This window comes from Misgurnus anguillicaudatus, chromosome 10 (assembly GCF_027580225.2).
Source record: "Misgurnus anguillicaudatus chromosome 10, ASM2758022v2, whole genome shotgun sequence".
NCBI lineage: Eukaryota > Metazoa > Chordata > Actinopteri > Cypriniformes > Cobitidae > Misgurnus > Misgurnus anguillicaudatus.
Window position 1 is genome coordinate 18,187,043 of NC_073346.2, and position 18,520 is coordinate 18,205,562.

At 37.7% G+C, this 18,520-nt stretch overlaps 2 protein-coding genes across 3 annotated transcripts; one reads left to right on the forward strand and one right to left on the reverse strand.

Annotated features, from left to right (window-relative positions):
- The first annotated feature begins 279 nt into the window (after positions 1–279).
- cdca3 (cell division cycle associated 3) lies at positions 280–3,024 on the forward strand. The gene is made up of 7 exons (XM_073872028.1): positions 280–479; positions 673–833; positions 1,104–1,206; positions 1,298–2,070; positions 2,157–2,475; positions 2,577–2,650; positions 2,739–3,024. Exons 2-7 carry the CDS (start codon positions 696–698, stop codon positions 2,829–2,831), a joined length of 1,500 nt encoding a protein of 499 aa, XP_073728129.1. The 5' UTR covers positions 280–479; positions 673–695; the 3' UTR covers positions 2,832–3,024.
- Positions 3,025–4,558: 1,534 nt separating this feature from the next.
- Positions 4,559–13,410, reverse strand: gnb3a (guanine nucleotide binding protein (G protein), beta polypeptide 3a). 2 transcript variants are annotated; one of them, XM_055209828.2, is made up of 9 exons: positions 13,255–13,410; positions 11,439–11,565; positions 11,079–11,224; positions 10,440–10,503; positions 8,839–9,001; positions 8,177–8,243; positions 7,841–8,042; positions 5,641–5,857; positions 4,559–5,356 (listed from the first exon to the last, which is right to left on the reverse strand). In XM_055209828.2, exons 2-9 carry the CDS (start codon positions 11,493–11,495, stop codon positions 5,250–5,252), a joined length of 1,023 nt encoding a protein of 340 aa, XP_055065803.1. In that variant the 5' UTR covers positions 11,496–11,565; positions 13,255–13,410; the 3' UTR covers positions 4,559–5,249. The 2 variants fall into 2 exon arrangements, with proteins under 2 accessions (XP_055065803.1, XP_055065800.1); XM_055209825.2 differs by lacking the exon at positions 13,255–13,410 and adding an exon at positions 12,319–12,449.
- Positions 13,411–18,520: the final 5,110 nt, after the last annotated feature.

An 18,520-nucleotide genomic window follows, 5' to 3' on the forward strand; every position in this document is an offset into this window, starting at 1 on the left:
ATAATTATATAATTGTTTACCAATACATCAGATACCCAGTTATTTACTACGGTATACATAAACAGTCTTGACATTTTGTTTACATCGTTATCGCTTATGGCAAAAAAATTAACTCCCAAACTTATTTGAATTTGTGTGGACCGAAGGCAAAATAGGAAGATAGTGACGTCAACACGCGGTTGTTTTTTAAATTTCCAGCCCACGCCTACATGTTCACACTATCAGCCAATCAGAAGCGCTTCGCACACTTCTCCTGCTCTCATCTATTGGTCAGTTTAAAAATTGCCGCAAACACAGGACTGGCCATTTAAATGCTCGAGTCACCCACCAAGTTTGTCGAACGGCTTCTGTAGGACCTGCATTCAGTAAACTGCATGTCGGTTTTGTGTATGTAGACATTTCGGACGGAACAGAAACATTTGGTGTGATTTTTGTGCGAAAGACACAGAAAAAGGAGTTTTTGGTGTAACACACGTTGCGTTTTAAGTGAGTTTGGTTTTGTTTACTCGACAATGGCATTGTGTTTTACTGCTAAACGCCGCGTGCAAGATTGACTACTTTTTAATTATCAATTCGAGTTTTAGTGGTTTGCTTTTAACATTTTAATTTGCTCTATTATACGCTTTATAGCAAAAACACTGCAGCGTGTTTTTATTTAAATTTTAATGAAATGTTTTAAGTGAGGGTGATTTAAAATGGGGTCAAGTGAAAGCAAGATGTCCATGGCATCAACGCCAAAACCAGAACCGATCCAGCGACTGAAAGTTCCGGGTGTAGCGAGACTCGTGGACCCTCGCTCGCCCTCCTGTGGGATAGACCGCACACCTATACAGGTAAATTAACATGGATTTGATAGACGCCTTCATCCAAAGTGATTACAATTCATTCAAGGTGTAGATTTGTATCAGTATGTGTGTTATCTCTGGGGATACACGGTTCCTTTTTGTATTTCCTTCTCACAGACAGTAAAGATCGTTTCTTACCAATAAAATGGATTTTTTTAACAAAATTTTGAATTTTGAGGTCCTACATATGCCACGTTTATGTCCCACATGAGCAGCTAACCTGAAAAGTGTTTTTCAACTAAATGTATTTTTTTGTAGGTGGGTGTGACTTACTCTCCTCTTCCTGAAGTGGAGTCAGTTGGGCCTGTATTTGTTGACCCCCGTTCACCCACTCCTGGAGTTGCTCGAACCCCAATGAAGGGTAAGATATTACAAAATGTTTGACTTTACAACAACTAGTCAAACTTCATATTTCCCAAAGCACTTTTTAAATACGTTTTCTTCCTTGACAGTGACCGTCACCTCTCTTGCTCGCCGTCTGAGCACGTTTTTTCTTACTGATGTCAAGACGGGCGACTCCACTGTTGCTCCTCTTCCTCCCGTCTCTTTCACCAAACACCCCAGCCTATCCGGTGTGGACAAGCAAAATGACACGATCGCCAAAGAGCATCTGCTCCCTCAGGAAGAGCACCACGATGTGGGCATTCACAATGCTGTTTCTACCCCTTTGGTCACCTCTCGTTCTGAGGGCTACGGCTCCATATGCAGCAGTCCGTTTGTGCTGATAGACGACACTCAGGCGGAGGTGGAGGTGGACAGCGAGCCCACGCTTGAGGAGGCGGAGGAAGCTCTGCTTCTTGGTAATTCACCTTTAAGGAAGGAGCTCAGCTTGAGTCTTCTCGCCTGCCGTGAAGGCATCTACTCGTCATCTATGGAGGAGCGCCCTCTCACTCCCCGTCCTCCTTTGAAGGGTGAGACGAATGAAGATCACAACTATGCGGTTTTCTCTATCCCTTTACAATCCACATTGAACTCCACACCAGCTGCTGAAGCGCCTGTGTCCTCTGAAGCGCCTGTGTCCTCTGAAGCGCTTGTGTCCTCTGAAGCGCTTGTGTCCTCTGAAGCGCTTGTGTCCTCTGAAGCGCTTGTGTCCTCTGAAGCGCTTGTGTCCTCTGAAGCGCTTGTGTCCTCTGAAGCGCTTGTGTCCTCTGAAGCGCTTGTGTCCTCTGAAGCGCTTGTGTCCTCTGAAGCGGATGATGTCCCAACACTTACATCTAAAGAGGAGGTATGTTTTTGAGTTTATTGAAAAGCTGTCTAAATCTGTATTGCATCTGTTGATGTTGAAGTTGACCGATATTGCACTTCCCTCAGGTCACTGTTACACTTCCAAAGCCGAGCCACGAGCAGCCTGAGGTCACCAAACCTACCGCACCTCAGCCACGCCCAGCGACAAACAACCAGCCTGAAACGGTCCAGCCTGGCATACGTTTACCGAAGTTTGATACCCGGAGCCCCAGTCAGGCTGTTTTTAAGCCTCAGTGGCTTGGGGTGGGCTTTGGCACCACTGGTGTCAGAGCGAGAGGGGTGCAAGCACGTGGAAAAACAACAGTGTCTTCACCTCTTGCCACCAAAAAACCTGCCACCAATGAGAATAACAATATGGTTGTGCGCACCAAACAGAGACCTAGAGGTGAGTGCCTCTAATGCATTAAAAATTGTGAATTTTTATATAAAAAAGTTTTTCTTTAGTGGTTATAACCTACATGACTATATCTGGTATTTTAATTCCAGATAAAGTTTTGATTGGTGAGGGGAGATCACCTCTACAGATCCTGAAGGAGGCGAATTCACCAAGAAACTCACAGGTAGATTCTCATTTAACTTTTGTTTAACACTTTCATTCTAGTGTATTGTAACAAAGCTCTAAATGTATCTTTAACTGTCTCCAATCAGATGAAGTTGAAAGTGTCCACGCCGGAAAAGCAGAGGTTCGGCCAGATGGACAGAAGGGCTCTGATTCTCTCACTTAACAAGGAGAACGAGTGAGATGAACTGTATTGATGGCGAGAGACCAGAAACATTTTACCCAACACTATGTTTATATTACAGTTTTCAGCCTTAAAATGAACTACATGTTGATTCTTTTTCTTTTCCATATTTTCTTATTTGTGTGCGTGTGTGTTTTTGTAAATAAAAACTTTGCATTTTAATGTAAATAAAATAAAAGTTGATATTTTAATTGGTTTGTTACTTGTGTCTTACTTATTTTTGATGTGTGGATGGGTGGGTTTACATCTCTTAATAAAAGCATGTGCTTGAAGACATTGCTGTGTCGGTACCTGTGACAAAGTCCAAGTAATGCCCCATATAGATTTGTGACCTAGTCAGTGAAAACCCAACTAAAGTCCTTTTTTGTAACTTTTTTCTTTTATATAAAATCGTCCTACGTAATATAAAGAACATTCTGTATAACCTTGATATCTTTAATATTGACAGAGTAAGACCATGTCAAAGATTGAAATCAATTTAAAATTCATGAGTGAAATCAAACTTTATTGCTTTAAAAAATTATGAGACTTATAGGGATAGTTTACTGAAAAATGAAAAAAAAAAGTTTAAGTTTGTCCAAACTTTTATCAATTTCGTTGTTCAGCTGAATAAAGAGGAAGGTATTCTGAAGAAAAACAAAACAGATCTGGGGCACCATTCACTTCCATAATATTTTTTTTTTTTCTGCTATGCACATCAATGGTGCCCCAGATGTGTTTGGTTTTTGCTACATTTTTTAAAATAATATATAATGCATACAAGTTTGTAACAACTTGATGATAGAATTTTCATTTTTTGGTGAACTTCTCCTTTAAAGGGGACATTTTACAAGGCTTTTTTAAGATGAGAAATAAAAAGTTTTAGCTCAAAATATAACATAGATAATTTATTATAGCGTGTTAAAAATGTGCCGTTATGGGTGTGTCCTTTAACATGCAAATGAGCTGATCTCTGCACTAAATGGCAGTCCCGTGGTTAAATAGTGCAGATTAAGGGGGAGTATTATCTCTTTCTGACATCACAAGGGGAGCCAAATTTCAGTGACTTATTTTTTCACATGCTTGCAGAGAATTGTTTACAAAAACTAAGTTACTGGGTTGTTGTTTTTCACATTTTCTTGGTTGATAGAAACACTAGGGACACAATTATCAGTCCTTCCAGAAAACGCTGAGTTTTTTTGTGATTGTTGCGGGCAAAAATTCTTGATCTTGCGGCATGTTTTCTTAAAAATTGCGATGGAATATGCTAGATATTTAAATTTTTTGCGATGAAATTGCAGGAACTTGCAAAAACTTTTGCAGCTTTTCATTGATGTTCACGTCGCGTAATTATGTCACTTCCTAACATTCCCATGACAACAGGGGACATGGCTGCGCATGTGTGAAGTTAATGCAACATTTTTCAACTTTCTACTAAGATATATGACTTCTTGCTACAAAAATGCAGGGATTATGAAATCATCCAACCCCCGCATATTTTGTGGGCAGAAATCTGCAATTTATGCGACGAAAGTGCATATTTAAAAAATGCGGCCCCGCATAGATATGCAGACTGACTGATTGAATCATGCGATCGCATAATCACGTTTTTCTGGTGGGACTGAATTATAGCACTTAAACATGGAAAAAACAGATTTTCGTGATATGTCCCCTTTAAACCTGGGAGGGTCACATTTATAGTAGATAAAGCAATTTTTTTTAAATTCCGTATATTTAGACAACATTGAGTCAATTTTGTCTCAGTATTTTTTATTGGCCTGAATAAGCAGAAAATAACAGCGTGATGATACTATTGAAACTACAAGTGCACTATGATACAAATCTAACAATAAATTAATCAAAAGAAGCTCCAATCGGACAATCTCACTAAACTGTTTGTTTGATTTATGTATAGTGTGTAAACCACTTTGTATAAAAGTGAAAATGTAATTCTGTGTAGATGTAAGTCATTGTAAAGTCTTGCACAACTATTTTGGCAACCTCTGTCATATAGGTTTGATAGCATAGGATACATTATGTAGATATCAGGTAGCTTGATTCAACTAATGTTGAAAGTCTTAATTCATATGCTATATTGATAATGTGCTCTAACACACTCGTGTGTTAATATTTACTCTATTCAAACATTACATCAGAAATCACCAGATAGGTAATTGCCCTGTAAACGCCCGCTTTTGCATTTAGCAGTCCCTGAAAATCATTTTCTATTATTGCATGATTTCTTTGACAAGATTATTCTATAAGTCGGCCTATCTTTTTATTCACAATCCTTCTTGTTGTGTGTTGGCACAACAACCGCATCCTTTTCCTTCTCTACTTACAACTATTTTTCATAGTCCTGTGTTAATGGTCCCCTTTACATTTTACCCTGTCTTTGATATATTCTGCTGATATTGCATGTCTTAGAGACAGCGCCTTAGTTCCAGATCTTTAGGAAGCTATCCCATGATCCTGTGCAGCAGGCCTTCCCATCGCCTGCCACTCCAAGACAGCTCACTCTGTTGTCATGACCAGACAATGTTCCTGTGAAAAAAATCAAATAATTTGTAAGGACAGTTTTGTGGTATAGAAAGGCGAAGTGTACAACATGAAACAAAACCACAAAAACAATGACTATTGTTACTCAGTCTCTAAAAAAACAAAAATAAGAGACGATGATCAGTCAAACAGGAGCTGCTGAAGGCTCACTCCAATAACCGAGCAAATGTTGCAATGTCAGGCTAGTCCGGACCTTAAACAGTGTTTACATTTTACATGTTTACACTTTAACAATATTTGATATTCTCATTCTCTTTCCCGCAACTCACCGACTCTCTCTGCTTTAAGCATGTCCCAGATGTTGCAGTTGAAGTCATCATAGCCAGCGATGAGGAGTCTTCCAGAGAAAGAAGGAGCAAGAGATGTTACTCCACACATAATGCTGGAGTCCTGGTATGTCATAAGCTCCTGGTCTGCACGCAGGTCATACAGCTTGCAGGAAGCATCATCTGAGCCGGTGATCACTGCATTACCATTGGGGAAAAACTGAGGAGTGACAGAGAGAGGCATGGGTGAGTATGAATACCGTATGTAATTCAATTACTGTTTATTTTGCTCTAAGATGGTAGTTTGAGTTTTTAAGAAAATGTGAGTGGTGCTGTGTGGTTGTTATGGAGTCGCCAATGGTTTCATGTATGCTGTTGTGTGGTTGCTATGGAGTCGCCAATGGTTTAATGTATGCTGCTGTGTGGTTGCTATGGAGTTGCCAATGGTTTCATGTATACTGCTGTGTGGTTGGTATGGAGTCGCCAATGGTTTCCTGTATGCTGCTGTGTGGTTGCTATGGAGTCGTGAATGGTTTCATGTATGCTGTTGTGTGGTTGTTATGGAGTTGCCAATGGTTTATGTATGCTGCTGTGTGGTTGCTATGGAGTCGCCAATGGTTTCATGTATGCTGCTGTGTGGTTGCTATGGAGTTGCCAATGGTCTCTTGTATGCTGCTGTGTGGTTACTATGGAGTCGCCAATGGTTTCCTGTATGGTGCTGTGTGGTTGCTATGGAGTCCCAATGGTTTCATGTATGCTGCTGTGTGGTTGCTACGGAGTCGCCAATAATTTCATGTATGCTGCTGTGTGGTTGCCAATGGTTTCATGTATGCTGCTGTGTGGTTGCTATGGAGTTGCCAATGGTTTAATGTATGCTGCTGTGTGGTTGCTATGAAGTTGCCAATGCTTTTATGTATGCTGTTGTGTGGTTGCTATGAAGTTGCCATTGGTTTCATTTATGATGCTATGTGGTTGCTATGAAGTTGCCAATGGTTTCATTTATGATGCTGTGTGGTTGCTATGGAGTTGCCAATGGTTTCATGTATGCTGCTGTGTGGTTGCTATAAAGTTGCCAATGGTTCCATGTATGCTGCTGTGTGGTTGCTATGGAGTCCCAATGGTTTCATGTATGCTGCTGTGTGGTTGCTATGGAGTCGCCAATGGTTTCATGTATGCTGCTGTGTGGTTGCTATGGAGTTACCAATGGTTTAATGTATGCTGCTGTGTGGTTGCTATGGAGTTGCCAATGGTTTAATGTATGCTGCTGTGTGGTTGCTATGGAGTTGCCAATGGTTTCATGTATGCTGCTGTGTGGTTGCTATGGAGTTGCAAATGGTTTAATGTATGCTGCTGTGTGGTTGCTATGAAGTTGCCAATGCTTTTATGTATGCTGTTGTGTGGTTGCTATGAAGTTGCCATTGGTTTCATTTATGATGCTATGTGGTTGCTTTGAAGTTGCCAATGGTTTCATTTATGATGCTGTGTGGTTGCTATGGAGTTGCCAATGGTTTAATGTATGCTGCGGTGTGGTTGCTATGAAGTTGCCAATGGTTTAATGTATGCTGCTGTGTGGTTGCTATGGAGTCGTGAATGGTTTCATGTATGCTGTTGTGTGGTTGTTATGGAGTTGCCAATGGTTTATGTATGCTGCTGTGTGGTTGCTATGGAGTCGCAAATGGTTTCATGTATGATGCTGTGTGGTTGCTATGGAGTTGCCAATGGTTTCATTTATGCTGTTGTTTAGGGTTGCTATGGAGTTGCCAATGATTTCATGTATGCTGCTGTGTGGTTGCTATGGAGTTGCCATTGGTTTCATGTATGCTGCTGTGTGGTTGCTATGGAATCACAAATGGTTTTATGTATGCTGCTGTGTGGTTGCTATGGAGTTGCCAATGGTTTCATGTATGCTGCTTTGTGTTTGTTATGTATGCTGCTGTATATAGTCACCAATAGTTTAATGTATGCTGCTTTGTGGTTGCTCTGGAATCACAAATGGTTTTATGTATGCTGCTGTGTGGTTGCTATGGAGTCGCCAATGGTTTCATCTATGCTGCTGTGTGGTTGCTATGGAGTCGCCAATGGTTTCATATATGCTGCTGTGTGGTTGCCATAGTGTGTTTTGGATGATGCACCACTAATGAAAATGTGTTTAGGTGTTTCATGATTGATAAAAACTCCCTCCTGCCTTGCTGATCATTCTTACCCCAATAGCATTGATGTCACTCTCATGACCTCCAAAAGTCTGTCTGCACTGGCCATCACGGATGTCCCACAGTTTAGCTGTGTAGTCACAAGCTCCTGAGATGAAAGTGTTATAGTCAGGAGCCATACCCAGTGACATGCAGTCTCCCAGGTGACCAGCAAAGATGGTCTTCTGTGTTCCTGTCTCAATGTCCCACAGACAACTGAAAAAGGTCAGAGGTCTTGTCATTTTACATAAAATTGTTAATTTAAATACATTATTTGCAAGCAGATTTTAACCTGCTGCCCTGTGTAGCTGATAAAGTTTAACTACTGTATAAACTAAATGACTGTGTACCAGGTGCAGTCTCCAGAACTGGTGATGATTTCACTGTCACTCAGAAAACGGCAGCAGGACAGATAACCTGATCGACAGAGGATCCAAAACAACAGATTTAAAGATTTCTATATAATTATAATTATTTCTATATAATGTATTTCTATATAGACTGACTGTACTTTATCCGAATAATACACAGCTACTTAGCAAATAAATCAATACAGGGATAAAAACATAAATCTGTATACATTTTTGTTAGTGAAATAAATAATTAAGCTGTGGTTAAACAAATATTTAATTAAAAAAGAGTGTTCAGGAAAGTCATTTAATATATTTTGGTTATTACACTCTAAAAAAACAAACGGTGCTATATAGAACCAAACTGTTGCTTTGGATCGTAATCATAGAAGAACCGTTTTTAGTGCCATATAGCACCAGTGAAGCACCTGTGTAGAACCATATAGGTGCTATATAGAACCACTATAGCACCAAATATGGTTCTACATAGCAATATATGGTTCTACACAGGTGCTTCACTGGTGCTATATGGCACTAAAAACGGTTCTCCTATGATTACGAGCAAAGAACCACTTTTGGTGCTATATAGCACCGTTTGTTTTTAGAGTGTATAAAGCTCAAAACATTCACTTTAAACTATTAAATTAATAATTTATCATAACCCGTGTGTGCTGCGAGCTCACGCATGACCTTGACATTGCCATCTTTGCCCTTCAGGTTATAGATAGAGCACATGTTGTCAAGTCCTCCACAAGCTACCATGTTTCCTGAAGGGGCGTATGCACAGGTCATCACCCATGAGGACTTCAGAGGGATGGCATGAACCTAGACCACAGTCAGAACACAATTAGCGATATAAATAAATAAATATATATTTATAAGGATTTATGTGGGATCTACAGAGACATGCCTAATTGTTATAAAGCCCTTTTAGCAAGTTTTGGATAAATGTGGACACTGCAGATCTATTACATTATCTAACATGTGTGAGTGTGCCTGCGAAATCCTTGGGTAGTCAATATTAAAGGGACACTCCAACTTTTTATTATGCAGTGCCCAAAAATAGTCCCCTGCTATTTGACGTAATGGTACGGCAGCAAAGTCCTTGATTATTACCCCAGAGTATAGTTCCTAGCCATATTGGGCTAAAAAATCGCAACTTTTAATTTTCTGTCTGTCTTAGTACATGATGTAACTACAGAAGAGTCAAGTTTTAAATAGGATAAATATCGAAACTCTTTGGTTATTTTTTAGCGTGATTGTAAATGGTCTAATCAGATTCAATGGATTGTGCTAAGCTATGCTAAAAGTGGTAACGCCAGACATGGAGATCAGCTGAATGGATTCCAAAACGGTAAAAATCAAGTGTTTAACTCTATGAGAGCTGGAAAATGAGAATATTTTCAAAAAAGTGAAGTGTCCCTTTAAATCCTTAGTCAGTATTACAATACAATATGTAATCATTCAATACAAATTCTGTGATAATTTACCCTTGAGTCATTCCAAATGTATAAATTTCTTTGTTTTTTTTTTCAGTGCAAATGAAGATATTTTAAAGAATGTTTGTTATCATGCAAATCAAATTGTTCTCATAACACTATGGAAGTGAACGGTGCCCCAGATCTGTTTGGTTATCTTCATTTGTGTTCAGCATAACCAAGAAATGTACAGGTTTGGAACAACCTGAGGTTGAGTAAATAATGACAGAATTAAATTTTTTTTAGTAAACTTTCCCTTTAAAGATATCAAGCTTTATTTTCAACAGAATGTTCTTTACATTATGTATGAGTTTTCACAGACTGAGTCCGATATATTTCCTGTTTCTGAAGTAGAGATTACTGGTTGTCTGTGAAATAAGTATACCATAAGCATAATTTTTACTTTGTTTTTAGTAAATAATATAATATATTTTACAAATTATGTAACAATGAGTCCATGCTCTGCTTTAAAACAAACCATTTCAGTCCTACTTTCTGCCTTCGTGTCATTTAAATATGGCTCCTCCCCTTAAAACACAAATTTGACCACTGGCAGGTAGTGATTTTCTTAATTCCCGTGACTAGAAAGAATTTGCATTACAATGCACACAAGAGAAGCTTAAAGTTAAACCTTGGGTGATGTTTGGTGAGCATCGCCCAGCAAAGCAACAGATTGTGGATTGCATTTTTACCAGTAACAAGTCTTTATCAGGCTTTTTAACAGATTCAGAGATTAAAAGTCAGGCTGAGGAAAGTTATTCTGTGCCAGTAAAAAACATTTGTACCTTATTGGTAGAACAGCTGTCCCATACGATCAATTTGCCATCTTGAGATGCACTGACACACAGTCTGAGAGAGAATGAGATGAAATGAAAACAGAAATTTGGTATTAGAAAATAAACATTTTAATACACTCTCAAAATAAAGGTACAAAAGTTGTCACTTTTTCAAAAAGTACACATAAAGGTCCATACTGGTACCTCAAAGGTACATATTGGGACCATTTTTAGGGTACCATCCCAGTGTAGACAGGATAAAGAGCTCAAATAAAAAAACTGTACAAATCACGTTTATCAAAACGTACTTTAGGTTTTGTTTCCACAAAACACAAGACCTACTAAAATGTTATATACCGGTATGTATACATTTATATAATGTTTTAAATGTAAATAACTTTAAATAAATGCATGTGTATAATGCTAATATTTATGGAAAGATGTCATTCTTTGCTTCTAGCTACTAAAATACAAACAAAAACTCTTTCCAAGCCATCTAAGCTTCTTTCATTTTGTATTACTTCAGATTTGCATATCAAATAAAGATAAAAACAAGGTGGTAAATAAGCCTCCTTGGAAAGTCTACTCAACACATCTCATGTGGTACGTGTGGTACTTTAATTTGTGTTTGAGATTAGATGCGTTTACCTCGAGTCACCCCCCCATTGCATGGCATAAACTTTGGCCAAATGTCCTCTCAATGTCTTCCTGATCTTCAGCTGGACACGTCCTACGACAGATGTCCCTGCCGTATGATCTTGCAGTGTGAGGTCCTGTACTGCTTTTCGGGCTGCCTAGATAGCAAAGATATCAGACGTTTATATAGACAACAGATCCCAGAGCTGATCCCAAAACAGCATCCACTTGGAAAGAGTTTCTGTAAAATGTTTCTATATAAACAAGTTTATTTTGTGTATTAACCATTTATTGATCATTTATGGTCAATGATTTATTTATTGTAGTATTGTAAGTACTGTTTGGTTCTGACGTCTATTTTTTCATACTAACAGTGATCTGCTCTTTCAGACTCTCTGCCTCCTTTCGCAGTTTGTCCATTTCACCCATGGCAACGGTTGTCAGGCGCAGTCACCCACGGATACAGACAGGAAGTGAGATCAGCTGAGCCAAAAGAATGCTGGGAAGAAAAAATGATCCTTATTATTAATAATATTTTTGTCATTTCGTTGTAATCACAGTACAGAAATCACAGCTGTTGTTTTGATTATGACAATGTGATTGAGGTGATTGTTTTCGCTTTCATAGAAATATATCTTCGGTTGGCCCTTCAACAGCTATTTGCAATTCAAAGTTTCACCAAACCTGGTTTGCAAATCCTCACAAATAAGGGCGCATGCAAACATTTTGCTTGTAACCACCCTACGACCCACAAACATACACCAGCACCAAGTCATACAAAAAACAACTTTTTTAAATGTTCAAACGCTTTCTAATACACAACATACTTTCATTAAAGACATTTAAAAAACAAGCTAAATTATATACAATTTTTGGGTGAATTACAAAAAATTTAATGTTTATGCTTGTATGTGTAAAATTTCACATTTTCTATTTATTTTTATGCTTATAATTTGAAATAAAAACACTTTATGTTCATTTAATATAAAAAGCCACATAATAATGAAGAGTTTCAATATAGACAAAATAAAATAGAAGAAATAATAGAGAAAATATAAACAGATGCTAACAAATCAGAAATTACTTTATAATCTCAAACACTATTGACAAATTAAGCAAATAGCTTCAGTTTGATTCATTAACTGTCAGTCACGTATTAAAGTATTGACTTGAAGTATAGCCTAAATACCAAATAACAAAATATTCTGAATTATTTAACATACATCTTAAATCTTTAAATATTATCTCTTACCTTATAATGCCAGACCAGATTAAACTACACTATTTCCTTTTGCTTGAATTGTTTTTTGGATCTTTGTGTCTCTTCTAAACTCTCATGACCAAATGTCTTTGCCTAAAATTTGTTTGAACAGAGGGGTGTGGATGGGAGAGAGGTGGACCAGTGGGAGGGACCTGCTCTCTAATGAACATTAAATAAGGTAAATAGTCAAATTCCTCTCTTTCAGAACCTCATCAAGAACTCAGTTCCTAGAAATGTATGTATGTATGTGTGTGTTTGTATACCTGTCTTCTGTTTTCTTATAAGTTAAACAATAATAACACCACGATCAACAAGACTATGAGCACCATAACAACACAACCAGAAAAGGATGAGAGTGAAAGAGAGAGTTTAAATCCATAGAGCTGAGATTTTAAGAGTGGCCTTTTGAATCAAATCTGCTCTCATCCGATTATTGACTGCTCTTTGCATCTGGATAAGAGCAGGATGAGGTGGGGAGGGGGTATAGACAGATAGATAAATGGAGAGAAAGCGAGAGAGCTTGTAATGGGTTCGCCAATGTGGCCTAGCCTTCATTTGAATGTTGACTGGATCTTTTTTGCAAATTACTTTCTTAAAGTGACAGACATCATTTAGACTAATGTCATGTTAGGTAATTCGAAATATTGCACTTTTAAAATTACATCTTAAAAACCTTTATACATTACAATTTATTTGTATTTGCTATCATTAAGAAAATTAAATTATAATTTAGGGACATGTCTTGTCTAACACATCATAGCACAGAAAAGCAAAAGTTTTACAAAGCCTTTGACTGGCCTAGAATAGACATTTCCTTCATTACTTGTTAAAGTTGTAACATTTTTATGTTTTGTGAGCAAGAAACTAAAGCGCTTGCAAATAAACCCAAAATAAACAACAGAACGAATTGATATCTCCATCACTGACCTGTTCCTCTTAGTTGTTTCTCCTCTTTACTTGTTGCTTCTTTTCAGGCCGCCTTCCATACACTGGTCTTTTTTCAGCACAATGCTTTTCATTCAGGTTTTCTGTGTTTGTCTGTAAACTCTGTGAGGCTTTTGTGATAGGCAGGCAAGGATTGGAGAGGATGAAACGAGATCAGGGCTGAAGGGATAAAGCCTGGGATGGAGACAGTGAGAGGGAGGAGATAACAGAGAGCAAATGACAGGAGAACTAAACGGTGAGGAGAATCAGGTCATGAGGCCACATGACAGTAAAAGAGGTGCACAACAGGTGAGGTAGAAGAGGTTCGTTTCATTTCCTCGCTTTCCCAAAAACAATTTTTCTAAAATAAAACAAAATGTGTGCTTACATGTAGAAGCCTGCTTTAAAGGGATACTTCACCCAGAAATGAAAATTACGCCATGATTTACTCGCCCTTAAGCCATCCTTGTGTATGATTATCTTTTTCAAACGAGCACAATTGGCATTATATTAAAAAATATCCTGGCTGTTCCGAGCTTATAATGGTAGAAAATGGTGCTTCTTATTTGAAGCCCAAAAGGTCCATTCATCCTTCACAGAAGTAATCCACATGGCTCCAGGGGGTTAATAAAGGCCTTCTTAGGGGAATCGGAGCGATTTTGGATAAAAATATACATATTTGAAACTTTACGAACTCAAATGACAAGATGTAGTGCTGTAGTGAGGAATCTAGAAAAATCTAAAACAAGGATTTTTTCATGTTCGTCACTAGTTATTTTAGTTTGTAAAGTGCAGAAGTACCATTTACTACTATTGGAACAGGCAGGACATTTTCTAATACTGTATATATAGAAATGTGCTCGTCTGATAAAGAAAATCATATACTTTGAAGATGGCTTGAGGGTAAGTAAATCATGGGGTAATTTTCATTTTGGGGTGAACTATCCCTGTAAGGTTTTCAGATACAAGGTTTTAATGCCTGAAGTTGTTTTAGGCTGTCATCAGGGGGACCCGGGCCAATTTAAGATTAGTAATGGCCCAGGTCTGTCCTTTTAGGAGCCAAAGTGAATAAACATCTGCAAAAACACAGTTTACAATAAATGTAGGAATATAGAGGTAAAACCAGTAGAGTCATTGTGACTGAAAGATGGAAAGAAAGAGAGAAAGCTAAAAACAGTAGGGAGTGTATGGAGTATGTATGTGTTTTGTAAACCTTTTAAAAAGATATATGAAGAGTTTCGTTGCAAAACGAGATAACATTTATGTCAAAACATGTTTATTATTATGTTATATAATATCATGTTATTATTTTGTTTTATGGTGCTACTTAGCTGTATTTTTTAAGATATGAAGGTTTAAATCAAAACAAACCAAATGCAGTTGAATTGAAATTAATTGGAATGCACAACCAAAAAATGAGATTTCTGAACAATTAAAAAAACGATGGTTATCTCATTTTGCAACAAAACTCTTCATATATTATCAGTCTGAGTTGAATATCTTTAGATGCTACATGGAGAACTTGTTATTATTTTAGCCTGAGAAAGCCAACATGGTCTTGTTTGATTTAAACTTATTATTCTCTTATTATGTTTACTTGAAAAAAGCAAACATACTTTTGTTTGATTTCAATTATTATTAGTCTTATTATTATGTGGACTTAAGAAAGCAAACATACTGTTGTTTGATCTTAACTTATTATTATTCCTATTTTGTTGGCTTGAGGAAGCCAACATGTTGTTTGATTTAAACTTTTTATTATTGTCTTGACAAAAACTTACATACTGATCTACTATTTAAGCTTATTATCATTAGTGGTGCCTGTGAAGCAAAGCATCATTATTGTATTGTTGCATACTTAATATCAAATATAAGATTTACTTCTTTGTCTCTCTCTTTTAGAAAGTCTCTTTAATAATACATTTACAAAATACAATTCATAAAAACATAACCGTGAAAGCACAAATATTCCTCCAAATGCTTACACAAATATATCTCGCCTAAATCAATTCAAAATGGTTAAGTTCTTAAATTTCCATCAAGCATTTGTTGTTACATATATTTATGGACTGTTGAATCTACATTTACAAATAATCTTAAGTGTGTATGAATTTGTGTGTGGCATTTTTAAGGCCCTTCGTGCCAGGTTGTCTTAATGTAAATATCCTATCAGTAGGATGTAATTATGATGACATAAGCAGAAGAAACATATTAATGCCTTCATACTCAAGGTCTGGGAACCATGGGCACATGGCCAAGGACTGCCCAAGGGGCCATATGAGTCACACGTGAAGCAACCTGTCACGTTTCGCTTTGTGCCACGTCATGTGGGGGCAAGGAGATGTCCCCACAATAACATATCGGTGTGCAACCAGTAAATCATTCATTCATTCATTCATTCATTCACGAACGTCTCTAAAGTTCATAACAATAATGGAAAAACGTTAAAATATCTCTTTTAGATTCCACTAATTGCGTCAAGCAAAACTCAAAGGTCTTTTAAACCTTGCATAGTTTTCACTTTGTGTTGTTTCCAGACAGGCCCTTAAAGAATGCGACACACACATATACTGTAAATCCTGTATAATTTAATTAATCAGAGGACGACTTTCGAAACTGATAAAATGTTTCCAGAAAAGTGCGCCATATGCATCAGACATCTGCATGACGGCCGGTGGCTCCTCGGAAAAGAAAAATATTCATCTGGGGGGTCGTGTGTGGCTCGTCATGTCAAAATGTGTGTTCGGTGCGTCATAGGAACCTATGTACATCGCGCGATATGAAAAACGTACCTGCTGCATACGCATCAAAAGGGTTAAAAGAGACGCTCATGTCTCGCAACACCAACTTCCAAATGTTCTCCCAACAAGCATTATATATTATATTTTTATGTTGAAGTGGGTAAATTTATTATTGTGTGTTTACTGTATAATATAAGCATAATTATCCTGTTAACAAATAGTATTTTGTTAACTGGACTTATAGCTAGAGAAATAGGTTTATAGGTTTTTGTAGAATTTATTAAATTGCCTTTCACCCAACTTAAAGGTGCAGTGTGTAATTTTTAGAAAGATCTCTTGACAGAAATGCAAACTAATATACAAAACTATATTATCAGTGGTGTATAAAGACCTTTCATAATGAACCGTTATGTTTTTATTACCTTAGAATGAGACATTTTTATCTACATACTAGGGTTGCCGCGGTGACGTAATTTTCCCACCGGTTAATCAGCGCGTCACAAACTCGGTGATCCCGGTATCACCGAGTGGGAGGGGCTTATAAATGCGCATGCAGACGTGCACATTTTACTTTCACTTTTGAATTACGCAACTGTTTAAATGCAGCGCTTGTGTAAGCTGCGTTAAATCGCCTATGAATTTGCATGCAATGTGAGTGCAACAGCTGGTTTACTTAAGTGCTTGAGTCAATGTGTGCAGGTAATTCTCACAGAACCCGCCAGTCCCAAGCAGAGCAACCGGCTACTTCTCCATAAAAGCGCCGCTTGAATGATGGGTTTATTATTTTTCTTGATGAAAAACACAACAACAAAACGATCTCGCTTATATTAAACATCATATATGTATATTATAACAAAAACGAGCAAAGCACGCGGCTCCTGTCATCATCTGGTCAGTCAGCTCGCCTTGCAAACTCTGACAGGAATAAATGAAATCTGACACCTGCGGCTGCTCTGTGACGTGACGCGCGTTCAGCCCTGCTGAATTCAGACAACAGACACATTCAGTTCTAAGTGTTTGCTCTCTCTAACGAAACTAAATGATTTAATTACACGAAAATATCAAAACGACGGTGAAAGACGGTGTCGCGGTGGGCAAGTGATATAACCGGTGAGAGGCTGAAGCACCGGTTATCACCGTTTCACCGACTATCGCGGCAAGCCTACTACATACACAGAGGGTCCCTTTACGTGGAAGTTGCCATTTTGTGACGCCATGTTTCTACAGAAGCCCTTAACGGACAAACTTTTTTACTAAGTTGTCTCCCCAACGATGACATGTTTTTCCGGTGGTGGCTGCCGTAGCTTCTCTATGCGTTTTAAAAGCAAGGGGTGAGCAGTGGACTGAGCCGTTGCTTGCAATTCACAATCTCACCAATAGACCCCTTCACGGTTCACGTCACAGGCTGTTCCCACTGCGCATGTCGGGGTCCGAAAAGTCATTACAGCAGATTGAGTTGCGTATTATTCGGTATCGTCAAAAATGCCTACTTACGTCGTGGGCTGTGAAAATCGCACGAGGTCTTCCGTTAAGTTTTCGCGATTCATGCAGAATCTCAAAAACAAAAAAATACAACATCTGCGTCTGCAAGCAATTAACGTGCAGACTGGGACAATGCAAATATCAAAGAGGCTTGTGTTTGTAGTGCTCACTTCATTTGAGGTAAGTCATCATTTTTCAGCACTGTTAGATTAAATTATAAAGCCTAAATGGTATGAACAGTTCGACCCCGTGCTGCGTGCGCACCCGATAATCATTCAATGTTTACAAACCTTGAAGGGGTCTATAGATGCCGCTAAAATTTACACACTGCTCCTTTAAGTGTGGATTAACTTTATGGATAGATGCTGAGTTAATTGACTTAAGGCGCTAGTTGAGTAAACTCAGAAATTTGCTTATTGCCTAATCAGTTGGTTCAACTTGTTGGTTTGTTGAGAGGAATGTGACATTACTCAGAAATTAAGTAAGATGAACTACATCACTCAAAAGCTGAGTAAAAACCTGTGCAGCAACTTGCCTTAAAAAATGTAATTGAAGTCAACTTTTTGTTATACTGGAAAAATAAGTATATTTTAAAGCATTTAATATTCACGTCGCATTGGAAGAAAAACTTTATATGTTACAAACTTGTAAACATATTTAAATGTAAATATTTAATATATGAAGTTAAAACTAAATATATTTTCAAATTCTAAAATATATTTAATTAAGCTTTACTTTCTACAGAATATATTTAAAACATATTTTTGGTCAAAGAAATGTATATTTTTGCAGTATGGGTGTATAAAGCATATCACTGTACAGTGTAAAAATGCCAGGATTTGACAAAACAGTAATTTCCAAAAATAAAATGATGTTTTTAGCACAATAAACACTGCACTGGATTGTGAGTTATTGTATTAGTTCAATATCATTAACACAGAAGTGTGTTTTTGGGGAAACCCAAATGGTTAAAATGTTACATGCAAACATAACTAACTATGATTGTCATATCTTTCAATCTACATTACATTATAGAACAGATCAAA

Excerpts from the sequence above, each read along its gene's own strand:
- gnb3a (XM_055209828.2), bottom strand. The coding sequence starts at position 11,495 with ATGGGTGAAATGGACAAACTGCGAAAGGAGGCAGAGAGTCTGAAAGAG. Across the intron at positions 11,225-11,438 it reads GTCTGAAAGAGCAGATCACT|GCAGCCCGAAAAGCAGTACA; the intron begins GTTAGTATGAAA and ends TTTGCTATCTAG. Across the intron at positions 8,043-8,176 it reads AGTTCTGGAGACTGCACCTG|TTGTCTGTGGGACATTGAGA; the intron begins GTACACAGTCAT and ends GACCTTTTTCAG.
- cdca3 (XM_073872028.1), top strand. The coding sequence starts at position 696 with ATGGGGTCAAGTGAAAGCAAGATGTCCATGGCATCAACGCCAAAACCA. Across the intron at positions 2,071-2,156 it reads CACTTACATCTAAAGAGGAG|GTCACTGTTACACTTCCAAA; the intron begins GTATGTTTTTGA and ends CACTTCCCTCAG. Across the intron at positions 2,476-2,576 it reads CACCAAACAGAGACCTAGAG|ATAAAGTTTTGATTGGTGAG; the intron begins GTGAGTGCCTCT and ends TTTTAATTCCAG.